Genomic DNA, 14821 nt, shown 5'->3' with positions numbered 1-14821 from the left:
TGTCAATATGCAAATTGGTCATTACTGGGACACCGTAATAGACAATTAGCAAAGATTACCTCTTTATATGTATAGATAGTGTCATAAATAAGTGAATCAGAGAAAAATACATTAGAACAAAATGCATTAACTTTATAAACTGACTAGAGGCCCAGTGCATGATTGAATCATGCACGTGTAGGGTCCCCTACATGCTTTTGCTTTTCGCAGTGGAGCTGGGTGCCTGTCCGCTGGTACACCAGGCCTTTCAGAAGCCTCCAGCTCAGCGGAGGCTTCTGAAAGGCCTGGTGCCGGAGCAGACAGGCACCCAGCTCCCCCACTTTTGATGGTCCGCAGCTGCTGAGGGGGGCTACCCTGCTGTTGAGTCCTGCCCCCTGCGCCTCTCAACGGCCGCTGAGGGGGGCTGCCGCGGACTACCTGGCTACCCTGCCAGTTGAGAGGCGCAGCTGGGTGTCTGCGGCAGGCCCCCTCAGCGGCCGCGGATCTGGCCGTTGAGAGGCGCAGGGGGCGGGACTCCCCCCCTGCGCCTCTCAACAGCAGGGTAGCCCCCCTCAGTGGCAGCGGATCTGTACCTCTCAATGGCCAGATAGGCCACCCCGAGTCCTGCCCCCCAGCCTCCCGCCGCCCAATCGTGGGCGTAGCGGAGTGATGGTAATTTACATGTTACTCTATTATTAGATAGGATAATTCTAAGCAGAATAATATCCTATAAAGATAATTATTACATTTTCTTTTTAAAAAATATATTTTATTGATTTTTTACAGAGAGGAAGGGAGAGGGATAGAGAGTTAGAAACATCGATGAGAGAGAAACATTGATCAGCTGCCTCCTGCACACCTCCCACTGGGGATGTGCCCACAACCAAGGTACATGCCCTTGACCAGAATCGAACCTGGGACCTTCCAGTCTGCAGGCTGATGCTCTATCCACTGAGCCAAACCGGTTAGGGCTACATTTTCATTATAACTATAATAGTGAAATTTGAATATAACCTAAATGGGTTTGCAACAGATAAATCATAAAAACGTTATATATCTATCCCTATCATAGACTATTAGGTACCTATTAAAAATTTTTTAAAGCACATTTTAGAAAATAATATATATAATATAGTATTAAATTGAAAAAAAAAACAACACAGGTGTGATGTAATTTAATATAAGATTATATGCACACAGAAAGAAGTGAATACACCAAAATATTCATGATAATTTCTCTGATGTTTACAACAAATGGCTTTACTACCTCATAAGGTACATATATAGCTTGGACTATAAGATAATGTTGGGTCCTATGCTTAATTCACAAGAGCAGTATTTTGGGGAGGGAATAATTTTGTTGAAATCAGTTTTTTTACATTTTTGAGATTTTTCTAGAGTTTCAGGTAATATCATCATCAATTATACTGAAATGATTTTTCTAACGTCATATGTAGTACTGAGTTAGGATATCTTTTTTATTCTAGTAAGAATTTATGCTTGTTAATTAAATATTATTAAAAGGAATGTGACATTTATTGGCCACCTAATATTTGCCAGGTGCTTTACCTATTTAATGTTTGCAGTTTTTATTTATTTATTTATTTATTTATTTTTAAATTTCTTTATTGATTAAGGTGTCACATATTTGTCCTCATGCCCCCATTCCCATCCCACACCCCTCCCACACATGCCCCCACCCCCCTGTTGTCCCCAGCCGCTGGTTAGGCTCATATGCTTGCACACAAGTCCTTTGGTTGATCTCTCCCCTTTACCCCCATCCTCTCCTACCCTCCCTCTGAGGCCCGACAGTCTGATCCGTGCCTCCTTGTTTCTGGGTCTGTTCTTGTTCATCAGTCTATGTTGTTCATTATTTCCACTAGATGAGTGAGATCATGTGCTATTAGAAATACACTTATAAGAACCGAAAATGAGACAAGCAATAATGGTTATGGTGACAGGAAATGAATCAGTCTGTAGTGAGTTTCATTCTGGGCCAACAGTTCTTTTGTGTTTGCAGTTTTTAAAACAGTAATGCTCATTGTAAAATATAGAAACAAATAAGTGTCAGCGTTTCCTCCTACCCCAGGCATGATCATTGTCAACAGTGACGTGTATCCTTCCAGACTTTTTCTATCTATTTGCAAACACTGACACATATTCTATCTAATAAAAGAGTAATATGCAAATTGACCTTCACTCTAACACACAAGATGGCTGCCCCCATGTGGTCAAAAATGGCTGCCCCCATGTGGACACATGATGGCTGCCACAAGATGGCCTGCAGGGGAGGGTAGTTGGGGGGGACTAGGCCAGCAGGGGAGGGCAGTTAGGGGTGACCAGGCCAGCAGGGGAGGGCAGTTGGTGCGAACCAGGCCAGCAGGGGAGGGCAGTTGCGGGGGACCAGGTCTGCATGGGAGAGTAGTTAGGGGCAACCAGGCCTGTAGGGGAGGATAGTTAGGGGCAATTGGGCCAGCAGGGAAGCAGTTAGGTATTGATCAGGCTGGCAGGCAGAAGCGGTTAGGGACAATCAGGCAGGCAGGCAGGTGATCAGTTGGAAGCCAGCAGTCCTGAATTGTGAGAGGGATCCCAGATTGGAGAGGGTGCAGGCTGGGCTGAGGGACACACACCCTGCCACCCCCCCTCCTTCCTCCCCCTCCTTCCCCCCCTCCCTGTGCATGAATTTTGTGCACCGGGCCTCTAGTGTGTATATAATGATGGTTTCAGCATTTTTCAAAATGAAGATGATAATATATACATTCTTGTCCTTTACTTTCAGTAATATATAATAAATATATCAGTAGCATACCATAAATATATTTCCATGTGAATACATGTATATCTATTTCATTTTTTAAATTTTTTAATTATTATTTTTTAAATCCTCACCTGAGGATAGTTTTTCCATTGATTTCTAGAGAGGGCAAGGGAGGAAGGAGGAGGAGAGAGAGAGATACATTGCTGTGAGAATGACACATAGATTGGTTGGCTCCTGAACAGGGCCCTATCATTGTCAACAGTGACGAAAGGGAACCTGCAGCCAAGGTACATGTGCTTGACCAGGAATCAAACCCATGACCCGTGGGTGCCTGGGCCAATGCTCTAACCACTGAGAAAAACCAGTCAGGGCTCTTTCCTTTTTTAAATGTGTGCAGTTTTAATTTATACTTTCTTTATACTTTCATCTGGATAATTTTTAAAAAGTTGCATAGTTATTTGAGTAGCTGTCACGATTATGCTCACATAGAGCTGAAGAGGAAATTATTTAGAAGAATTACCCAGGGAGAGATTTAGCATTCTCTCACAAGGATCATTCACAATAAGCCTGAATTAATTTCATTTGAATTTGTTGACAGTGTTCTTGTGTCCAACCAATTTCTTCTGGAATGTGTCACTGTTGCTGGCCTCCTGTACTCAAAATAATTACCAAGTAATCCTCAGAATCACTTAAGAACTATGTTAGCTGATAGGATTAGAGGCTACCAGCTAACAATTAAAAACAATCAAAATGAATGACAGTGGTTGTATTCAACCTCAGTATAAAATTTCTACTACATATTTAATTTATTATTTTACTGTTTGGAAATATGGCAGGAAAAAGAAAAGTGGCAAAGGAAGATAAAAGGATAACTTGGAGCAGTTTCAGGTTATCTTTTATACCTTCCTATGCCCGTGCTCACTATATGCACTGACAAGAATGGAGTCTTACTCTTTCCTCAGGGTGTGTAGTGTTATATTGGATTTTGTAGACCTGAAGTAATAATGTGAATGCTTGCTGAATGAATTAAGCCCTTTCATACGGGGCTATCTTGTGATGGAATTATATATAATGTTTTTTAAAGTGACAATTTTTTTCTGATTTTAAAGGTAATATTTACTTTCTGTATCAATGCTGAAAACAGCAGATGACAAAATAAAAATGAACTATAACATCATTATATAGAGATAACCATTGTTACTATTTTTTGTATAATCCTCCAGACTTTTTGTTTTACAAAATGAAATTATAAAATACTTTTTTGTAAACTGTTTTGTTATATACTACAACTTATTTAGCTATTAGTCTATGGTTATATGAGAAAAAATATCTGGACACTTAACTCCTTTCCCGTTTTGAAGTATTATGAAGTCTACACATAGAAATTTAAAATTTAAAGAATTTTGCTTAACATTATTTTATATTTCAAACAAAAAATATGGGGCTATTTTACAAATTATGTCAAACTAAAATTTAATATTCTCTTTTCGGTTTTAATAGTAAGAGTTACAGTGGTTTTCTAGCTTATTAAAAGTGAAATCTTGTTTGTTATTTAGATATCACCTGGAACTGCAAGACCAGGCTCCCGTGGTGGCCTCATAGGAACAGGAGGAGTTCTGTCTTCTCAGATTAAAGTTGCAGATCGTCCAGTAACACAACAAGGTTTAAGTGGAATGAAAACTGGGATTAAAGGTATCTATTTTAAGAAGATGAGTACATTTTGTATAAGAAATATTGTAGTACCATATTACTAAATCAGAATTACAGAGTGAAAGAGGCAGTTCTACTCAGTTCTTATTCTGCGATTCACAAAATAAGAGAATAACATTATGAGCTGGAGAGTTATCCTATATAATAAAAGGCTATTATGCAAATCCACAGTGGGAGCACTGCTCAGCCAGAAGCCGGGCTCACAGCTGGCGAGCCCAGCGGCAGTGGCAGGAGCCTCTCCCACCTCCGCAGCAGTGTTCAGGATGTCCCACTGACAGCTTAGGCCCGCCCTGAGTGGGCCTAAGCCGTCAGTCAGACATACCCTGAGGGCTCCTGGTCTGCAAGAGGACACAGGCCAGGCTGAGGGATTCCCCCCTCCAGTGCACGAATTTTGTGCACCGGGCCTCTAGTTTACATACGTGAGGTATTTTGATCTTTATTTCTAAACATGGAGGTTTGCTACAAATTCAAGAAATTTGAAATAAATTGAAGAAAAGCTTAAGAATGAAAATTAGATTTCTAGTACTCTATGAAAATATTCTGAAATACTTTTTTATTGTTTCTATATAAAAATTACATTATTAAGATATTTGTGTATGAGGAGTCAAGAAATGTTACTTTTCTAATAATTAATACTGCATTACAATACGTAAGAAATGAGGCTACCATAGATTTATAGCACATCTCTCATTATGCTTCTCTGTATGAGTGCAGAAAGCCATAACCAAAAAAAGCAAAAAAAAAAAAAAAAGAGGCATAACAATACACTGTATGTTATGATTCAAATAATTGGTCTGTACATATATATATATGTGTATATATATGTATATAAAAGCATGGTGAACTGTTTTATTTTCTATATTTGTGGCAAAGGACTTATCAGGAATGAAGATATTTTACTGGTACAAAATTAACTATAAGATATCATAAATACACTTTATAATATAGTATGTCATACCTTTCAGGAGACTTCACTTTCTTACTTGTATTATAACAAACTTAGCTCACGAAATATTAAAAACCAATAGATTATTTAGAAATGCTTGGTTAATCAATACTGTGAATAAAATGAGTCAAAATTATGTAGTTGTTTAGTCTTTAAAACCCTATTCATGGAAATGTTTGGGTGTTTAATATTACTTATTAAACATTAAAGGTAGAAACATATGAAATTCTATAAATAATTCAGTAAAGAAAGGTAGGGGAGGGTGGGTGGATGGGAAGAGATCAACCAAAGAACTTGTATACATGTATACATAACCCCTGGACACTAACAACAGTATGGTGAAGGCCTGGGAAAGGGGGGAGGGGGGAAAAAAAGGGGACATATGTTATACTTTCAACAATAAAGATTAAAAAATAATTCAGTATTTATACTTTATTAATTTCTCCTTCAAAACAGGACCAAATATCATTTAGTCAGTTTCTACCAATATATTGCAAAGCCTTGCGTAAACATTTTTATTGTTACCGCTATCTGTTGTGATTTTGTCCTGACCTATTCTAGTGCCCCATTTCCCATTCTAATAAGACATTCTCTCCCTCTCCTCCGCTAAGACCTCCCTAGCTTTACACCTCACACCTTGCTGGGCACTTCATTTGTCTCAAGATTTGGGACATTTAACCTAGGAGTACTTTCCTAGTCTTTCTGAAATATAAGATCATGTGTATAAAAAAGTCTCTGAGACAAATTATGAAAAATCATCTCTTACTTGCATTGAGAAATTCAGTCTAAATCTGCACTGTCCATTATGCTAGCCAATAACTACATGTAGCTATTTAAATGTAAATTAATTAAAATTAAGTAAAATAAAACTTGAGTTTCCCAATAGCTCCAGCCACATTTCAAGTGCTGGTAACCCCATGTAATTCATTTATTGGGCAGTACTGATATAGAATATTTTCATTATTGCAGAAAGTTCTCTTTGAGAGCCCTTTTCTAGACTCTCTTTGACCCAGTTCCCATTCAGTCAACCTGTGTCTTGAGCCCATTTTTGTGGGCTTAACTCAAGCTTCTATTATATTATAATGGTAAGATATTAGTTCTTGTTTCCATTTCAGTGATTCTTCTTGATTATCTGATTTATTGGCACATTTCATGAGGACTGTCAGAGAATTGTGTAGTATAATTCTGTTTGTGCTTTTGATTTGCTGTTTTGGTGGCATTTCCAAACTGAATACTAATGCTTAAAAACATTTTTTTTTTTTTTTTAGGTCCCCAGAGGCAAATTTTAGACAAATCTTACTATCTTGGACTTCTTCGGTATGTTAAATAAATGTGTTTTTTTCTATGCATTACATGAAGTTTTAACTGTTGTACTTATTAAGATAATTAGGTATATGTTGATTTATAAGAATTATTTTGTGTTCTAATGTAATTTTTGGATAATTTGGCTGTATTACAAAATACATGTATAATGCAATTAGTCTGAGATTTTAAATTTTATATATTTGCATGTAAGCTATATATTTCAAGTTCACTTTTTAAAATCTCTAATGATAAAAATAATACTTTATGCTTCTTTCACTACTTGTTCTGAAATACTATTGAAATGTCACCAGTTACATCTAACAAGAAAATGAATATATATATATGTATATATATATATTTATTTGTAAACATTACTTAATACAAAGTTTTACCTAAATATATAGGGTGTCCCAAAAAATGTATATGCACTTTGAATGATTATAAAGTCAGTGTTTATTAATATATAGTTCATTTTCAAAATTTAAAAAAATCTACAGAAATAAATAATTTTTTTGTGTTAATGCCTGTTTTCAAACTGATGACCGTTCTGGTCCAGGCCCTGCTGATTATGTAAAGCAATGGAATTGCAAATATCCTGAATCATTTTGGCCCGGCTTGTGTGGCTCAGTGGTTGAGTGTTGACCCATGCACAAAGAGGTCTGGTTCTATTCCCAGCCTGGGCACATGCCCAGGTTGTGAGCTCAATCCCTGGTGGCGGGGTGGGGGCAGGTATGCAGAAGGCAGCTGATCTATGTTTCTCTCACATTGATGTTTTTCTCTCTCTCTCCTCTCTCTAAAAAAATCCATAAAAACAATAAATCCATAAAAACAGTATGGCTCGATGGTTGGAGGGTTGAGGGCTCAATTCCCGGTCAAGGGCACTTGCCTGGATTGTACGTTTGCTCTCTGTCCCCTGGTTGGGGTGTGTTCAGGAGGCAGCCAGTCAACGTGTCTCTCTCATATCAATGTTTCTCTCTCTCTTTCTCTCTCTCTCTCTCTCTCTCTCTCTCTCTCTCTCTCTCTCTCTCTCTCTCCCCCCTCTCCCTCTCTCCCTCTCTCCCTCCCTCTCTCTCTCCTCTCCCTCCCTCCCTCTCTCCCTCCCTTCCACTCTCTCTGAAAAGCAATGGGAAAAATGTCCTCTGTTGAGGATTAACAAAACAAAAAATTCAATAAAAACATATATTTTAAAAAAAGAATCATTTCATTGGGTAATTGTGCACCCTCCATTTGTCAACTGTTGCCGGTTTTGTACCATCAACTTTATCTTTTTTTTTTTTTATTTTTTTATTATTTTTTTAAAGAGACAGGTACCTTGAAACAAAGAACAGCCCTGAAAAGAGGCTTTCCTTGCCCAGGGCTTCAGCACTGTTGCAGAGTGCCTTCCAATCACCAGCTACCGAGCAAGCAGGGAATGGAATGGGTATCTCTGCCAGGCCTGTTTTCCCTCCCATCTCCGAAGCTGGCAGAATATTAGCCACTCGCCAGACGCGGTCCTGGGAGGTTAACTTTATCTTTTATGTAACCTCATAAAAAAGTCTAATGGATAAACCTTTGTTTGAAGCTTATTCTGGCTTCACCCTTTTTTTTTTAAATCAGTCAAACCTGAAAACGAGTGAAAAGTAAGTGAGTTATCAGCTGTTAAAGTGTGTATACATTTTTTTTGACGGGGGGACCTGTGTCCCAAAAAAATGTATACACATTTTGAATAATTATGAAGGCAGTGCTTGTACTTCAATTGCATTTTCAAACTTCCAGTAGCATTTTAGGATGAATTTTCTTTGTTCAAAGCTTACTGGTAGTCTGGCTGAAAAGAAAGAAACATCAATTGAACTGTCAGCGGTTAAAGTGTGTATACATGTTTTTGGGACACCCTGTAGATTTGGTGAGTTGTTACAAATGTGGCCTAATTTTAATTAATTCCTAAGCTTTGTTATATATCTCTATGCAGCTCTAACTCAAGAACATATGTCTTATTTTCTACCTCCCTTTTTCCTCTGCTCAGATGTCCTACTATCTTATTTCCATTTTCCCATTTTACTTTATTTTCTTCTTTGCTCCTCATCTGTACCTTCTTTCTCTCTTATTTCCACTTCACCTCATCCTTCTATTGTGTCCTAAAAGTTCATTTTCCTCTTAGTCCTTCTTGATTGTTTTCTCAATTACGTGAGGCTTTTTGATTCTCCAACTTCTAGAATAAAGAGAAGTGTGTTTTCCCCATCTACCCTTGAAGCTAACATCAATGAGAAAATGAGGCCATCATTGTATAGCATCTCTTGATACTCAGCCATTTTTTTATTCAAAAGAAGGAAACAAAATAAAGCCATTTATCATCATTGCATAGCCTCTCTTCTCCAAGATTTGTGATTCTGCATCAAAGAAGAGTAGTTCTAGCTACTTGTGTAATTGTTTGATTACTAGAGCAGTGTTCAACTGGTGGTGATTTTGCTCCTCAGGGAACATTTGCCAATTTTTAGACCCATTTTTGGTTGTGAAAAGTAAGTGAGTTATCAGCTGTTAATTGAGGTTCGGAGGATATGCTACTGGCATCCAAACTAGGGATGCTGTTAAACATCCTACAGTGCAGAGGATAGTCCCCCCCACCCCATGCCAAGGTATTACTTAGTCAGTCATCTCACTCTTGAGACACTCTGTCCTAGAGGGAAGCAGGAGCTGTGAGAGTGACACTTAGGCATCTACTTCTGTCTCTAGATTGTACCAGTTTGACCAGGTTTCCATTCTGGTCCTATGTCATCTTTCTTATTGAGTAGAGAATCTATGTTAGCTTTTTATCCGTTGGGATATACCTCATTCTTAAATAAGCCACTTAAATTATTTTTAAGTGAAATTTCAAAAAACCATTTATATTATTACACATTTATGAAAAGTTTTTTTGTTTGATTAGAACGTCTTTTCTTGACTAGAAGTATTGCTGACTTATTTCTTTTCATTTAGAAGTAAAATAAATGAACTTACAACAGAAATTAATAAACTTCAGAAAGAAATAGAAATGTACAATCAAGAGAATTCAGTTTATTTGTCATATGAAAAGAGGTGAGTAATTTTGCAGCTAAAATATGCAAGATCTTTTTTATCAGTAGCATTTAATGTGATATATTTCAGGAGTTTTATACTGAATTTGTTCGTAATATTCATTTGTTTATTTATGTATTTATGAGTGTATTTATTTTATGCTTGCAGAGCTGAGACTTTAGCTGTTGAAATCAAAGAGTTTCAAGGACAACTAGCAGACTACAACATGGTATTTGCTTTTTCATAGAGATTTTCTTTGAATATTTTCATTTCTTTTTACCACTTAAAAATGTGTTATTTTAAATACCAAATAATACGTGAATACATACATATTGTAAAAGATTAAAACTATAGAAAGTGTAGAGATGAAAGTGTTGTGGCCTTGGCCTGGTAGCTCATCTGGTTAGAGCGTTGTCCTGATTCGCCAAGGTTGCAGGTTTGATCTCTGCTTAGAGCACATACAAGAAGCAACAAAATGACGTCTCTCTCTTCTCTTTCTTTTTTCCTCTCTCCCTTCTCTCTCTCTCTAAAAGTCAATCAATAAAAAAATTAATAAATTATTTACATTTTTACTGGTGTAATTTATAATCAGTTAACATCCATCTCCCCTGGGGAAGAGGGGAGGGAGGGAGGGAAGGGTCCGGGGAGTAGTTAGAGAAAGAGAGATCTTCTCCAAACTTTTGTCTTCTCTGGACCTTTCTTTATAAGCTCAGACATCTCAGAGCAGGCAAAACTCTTCAAGGTACAATCTGCAGGAACAGTAGTAGTTCATTATTGCTCACTTTTTTACATTCCTAAAAATGTAGTTTATTGATTGGCCAAAAGCACAGTGTATGCTTACTTAGGTAGCTTACTATTTGTTTTTATCTTAGAAGATAAAATACTTGTAAGTATTCATACTTAGATGAGTATTATTTGTAAGATTGAATACCTATATGATGAATTAAGAGAAAATTTATACACTAATAGAATGTATTTTTTTGTGTATTTTTATTTTTAGTTGGTAGATAAACTTAATACCAATACTGAAATGGAAGAAGTAATGAATGATTACAACATGGTAAGAAAATTTATGAGCTATAGATCAATTTAGATCATAACATCCAAAACAAAGCATTTATAGCTAGAAATAGTTTGATGAAACCTTATGGACCTTAGAGATAGGTATTACTCTGATCCCAAATACCACTATTGAGTTCCTTAGTTGTGCTTTTAAAATTATTTTCCTGTTCACTGGCTCTCCCAAGTGGATGATACCATAGTGTCTTTCAAAAGGCTATGTTTTAACAGGTCCTGCATTTAGCATTAATTAGGGAGTCCCATCCACATTTTCTTATATATAAATTGTTTGCATATAAATTAATTTGATTTAATATTTGCATAAATGGAGCTGAGTACTCAATGGACATATTATGGTACCTGTATAGAGTTTTATAAGAAAGCGGGAAAAACAAATAGTTATATGATATCAGACATGAATACTACTTTTGATTGGTAAATGAGATGTTAGCAGCTAGTTTATTTTAATTATAAACACTTGGATGAAAATAACATGCAACTTATAACTTACATAGCTTATCATTTATTTACACATTCAAAGTTCTATGAAACCATCTATAATAATAAAAGCATAATATGCTAATTAGACCGGACAGCTGGGCAACCTTCTGGACAAAGCTTGGGCTGTGAGGGTCGAGGCAAGCCGTGGCGGCTGCAAAAGCTGAGCCCCTTGCACAAATTTTGTGCATCGGGCCTCTAGTAGAATTTATAAAATAACTTTTTTCTAAATTGGGTTCTAAAAGCATGATAATTTAGTGAAATTATTCTTGGCTTTTAGAACACAGAAGTCCCAATTGGAAAACTATTTTTAATGCCAAATGTAAAAAGTAAAAACTTCTTTATGTGTTTTGTCAGTTATTTGGGATAGATCCATATTCTAGACTGAATATGTACAGGTGGAGTCAATTAGGAGTGCTCAGGTAAAATGCTGAATTATTTAAGAATAAAATTTGTGTTGGGTCTAAATTTAACATATTATTAACTAACTGTGGAACACCCAATAAATACTTGAGATTTTCATTTCATAAATTAAGTTTACATTGGAATATTTGACAAAATGAATACTTTTGATGTGAGATTACCATGCCTGTGAAAAAGACTAAAAAAATCTGGTATGGTGATTTGTTAATTGAAACAAATACTATATATTTTTTAAAATTTTTCATGTGGCATTAGAATTATTATAATAATCTCTCAATTAGTTCACAATCTGAATAACCTTTAAATAGTTTGATTTAAATGGCAATTTCTTATCCCTCACTTTTTTGTTAACTCTTTATTTAGCTTAAAGCTCAAAATGATCGAGAAACACAAAGTATGGATATCATATTTACAGAAAGACAAGCGTAAGTACAATCAATATAGAAATAAAACATTTATAAGTGAGTTGTATTAGGTAGTTTAACTTCTGAGTCATGTACTTCCTTACAGATTTTCTTGTTTTTCCCTGTTGCATTTTTTAATTTAAAAAAGTTGAATATTTGCAATGCAAATTATTATTTACACAGCTATTATCTTTATTTACTATTAAGTACTGAAATTCAAATAAAAGCACTATATAGATTAGATAGCTATAATTTCTACTTCTAGGAGTTTAAAAAGTCTTAAGATGGATCAAAACATCCTTATCTCTATGGTTTATAATTTTAACCTGGGCTTTTTAACTAATTTGAATTATGAGATTTAAACCCCAGTCTAATGAAAGGCACATTACTTGTAGTATTTCATCATCTCATATATTATCCAATTATTAATTGATAATAACTAAACTAAATCCATGTCATAGATTTAGATTATATGTGCATCTTTATATATAACTGGTTAAAGATTAAATACCAAGGGAATTATGGCAGTGACACTAATGCCTACAAAATAGTAAGTGGATGTCCATTTGGGCTGCTATAATACTGGGTATCCTATAAACATCAGGAGTTTATTCTTCACAGTTTTGGAGGTTGGGAAGTTCAAGTTCAAGGTACCATATGGTCCCTTTCCTGTGAAGGCCCTCTTCCTGGTTCATGCTGGAGCCTTCTGGCTGCGTCCTCTCCCCTGGTGGAAAGGTCTGGGGAGCTCTGGATCTCTTTATAAGGGCACTAATCTCATTCACGAGGGCTCTATCCTCATGACCTACTCACCTCCCAAAGTCCCCACCTACTGATATCTTACCTTTGGGGGTTAGGATTTGTACACGAACTTTACAGGGATGCAAATATTCAGACAACAGCAATGGTTAACATAATTTTCTTCATCTGCATTTTGACCTTAAATATTGTCTAAGGCAATGCAAACATAGATGAACTATTTTGTACATACATTTACTACCTACATTTTGTCCCAAAAATATATCAATAATAATCTCTTTGAGAGCAAGGATAATAATTTACCAAAATTCTGTAACACCAAATATACTGTCATGTTACCTCTGCATGTACAGTAAATATTTAATGAAAACTAGGATGTTAAAATATAATAATAAAACTTTTGAAAGATAAATATAATTATTGTGTTGATCAAAAACAAAGAAACCTCCCCCCCTCCATTATTTGATGCTCCTGTAAAATGCTATCTTAACAACTACATATGCTGGAAGTGTCTTCCCTTGTACAAAGAAAATTCCGTATTCCTGGTGACCCAGCTCTTACATGAAAACTTTCCTTTTTGTTATTGTTGTTCTGTTATTTAGTGCAAATAGTTATCATTTACTTTATATAAGATACTCTTCTAGGTACCTAAAGAATAAGAAATAATAAGCTATAGCCCATTGAAGACCTTATGATATTTATAATATTTATGTCCTCATTTATTTCATCATTTATCTACAAACTTACATAATACCTAGGTCAGATTTGTAAATATTATATGTACATGTTTCATAGATATTTCATCCTAAATGATAAATCACAGATTGTAAGTTTGAGAATGTTATAGATTTTTTATTTCTATTTGGTTCATTTGGTTGAAGAAATAGTTCTTAAAATATACAAGTTTGTTCTAAAAATGTCAGCAGTTTCAAAACTTCATATCTGTAGTTTGTAATTGAGGCTGAATGAAATAGGTTTTCCTGACCCTTTTAAGAAGAAATTTAAGTTATGAACAAAAGTTATTTTTATGAAGTTTACTTTTATATGCAGCAGGAAAATAGATTTATTTTATGTGTTAAGCAGATAACCAAAATCTCAATAACACAAAGATCTTCCTTGATATTCCTCATTCAAAGGGAGCAGGAAATGCCATAACTTTCGAAGGCAGGTGTAAAAAACTTCTGTTTTCACGCTCTTCTACCTTAATCTCACCATTTAGTAGGTATGACCATCTGGTTTATTACTGAACATCTATTCATAATAAGTTGGTTATAATATATAGCCTCGATATATTACTACAATTCTTACATACCTGACTTTAATTCAGTTACATACAGCTGCACGAGCTAACGATTCTTTTCACCTTCTGATGTAGATACTTTTCTAGTTTGGTATTAGTCAAAATCAGTTATCTTTTAAAAACATATGTAATTATAACTTTAAGCCCATTTATTTATTTTTGTTTAGTCAGATATTTATTGACTACCCAATATTCATTTATAAGAGGCTCTTGAATATAAGAGATTAATGTAGTCTTTACTGATTCATAATTAAATTTCATTTTACTCTGTTTCTCAAATATTAATATTTGCCTCTTAAATTATGACATATTTGGTAAAATGATAGATTATTTATAAAAAGATTCCTCATGTTTCTATTATCTCATTTATACTTGAGATTGAAAATAATGAAGTATAATTGATAACACCTATTAGAAAATAGTATGCGTAAAGCATTTATATTCTTTAATGAATATTGAAAACATTTTGATAAACACAAGCAAATATGCATGATAAATGAATTCATTTTCTATTTCACTGGGTATATCATCCTAAACATTTTTTCGTCATAGACATTTGAACTGAATTTATGTATTGTTACAACCTTTAAAATGACTGCAGAATGTAATGTACATCTACATTATTTGTAGTCTCTTTTTTTCTAAGTACTAAG

The 14821-nt window shown here is 35.2% G+C and overlaps 1 protein-coding gene and 1 non-coding gene across 2 annotated transcripts in view; one reads left to right on the top strand and one right to left on the bottom strand.

The window, feature by feature from the left end:
• The window catches only part of IFT74 (intraflagellar transport 74), a 110832-nt gene that overhangs the window by 8094 nt on the left and 87917 nt on the right, over nucleotides 1-14821 (top strand). Inside the window, exons 3-8 of the mRNA XM_054727514.1 lie at nucleotides 4294-4429; nucleotides 6662-6710; nucleotides 9651-9749; nucleotides 9897-9957; nucleotides 10729-10788; nucleotides 12072-12133. Of these exons, the coding sequence (XP_054583489.1) occupies nucleotides 4294-4429; nucleotides 6662-6710; nucleotides 9651-9749; nucleotides 9897-9957; nucleotides 10729-10788; nucleotides 12072-12133 (467 nt within the window). The remainder of the gene's footprint in view (nucleotides 1-4293; nucleotides 4430-6661; nucleotides 6711-9650; nucleotides 9750-9896; nucleotides 9958-10728; nucleotides 10789-12071; nucleotides 12134-14821) is intronic.
• Nucleotides 8062-8201, bottom strand: LOC129151792 (small nucleolar RNA SNORA7). Its single transcript, XR_008558427.1, has one exon. It is a non-coding gene; the product is annotated as a small nucleolar RNA SNORA7 (small nucleolar RNA).

The sequence above is a fragment of the Eptesicus fuscus genome, chromosome 15, assembly GCF_027574615.1.
Source record: "Eptesicus fuscus isolate TK198812 chromosome 15, DD_ASM_mEF_20220401, whole genome shotgun sequence".
In the NCBI taxonomy this organism is placed as follows: domain Eukaryota; kingdom Metazoa; phylum Chordata; class Mammalia; order Chiroptera; family Vespertilionidae; genus Eptesicus; species Eptesicus fuscus.
Note: the sequence above shows the minus strand (reverse complement) of the source record. Positions and strands in the feature narration are given on the sequence as shown.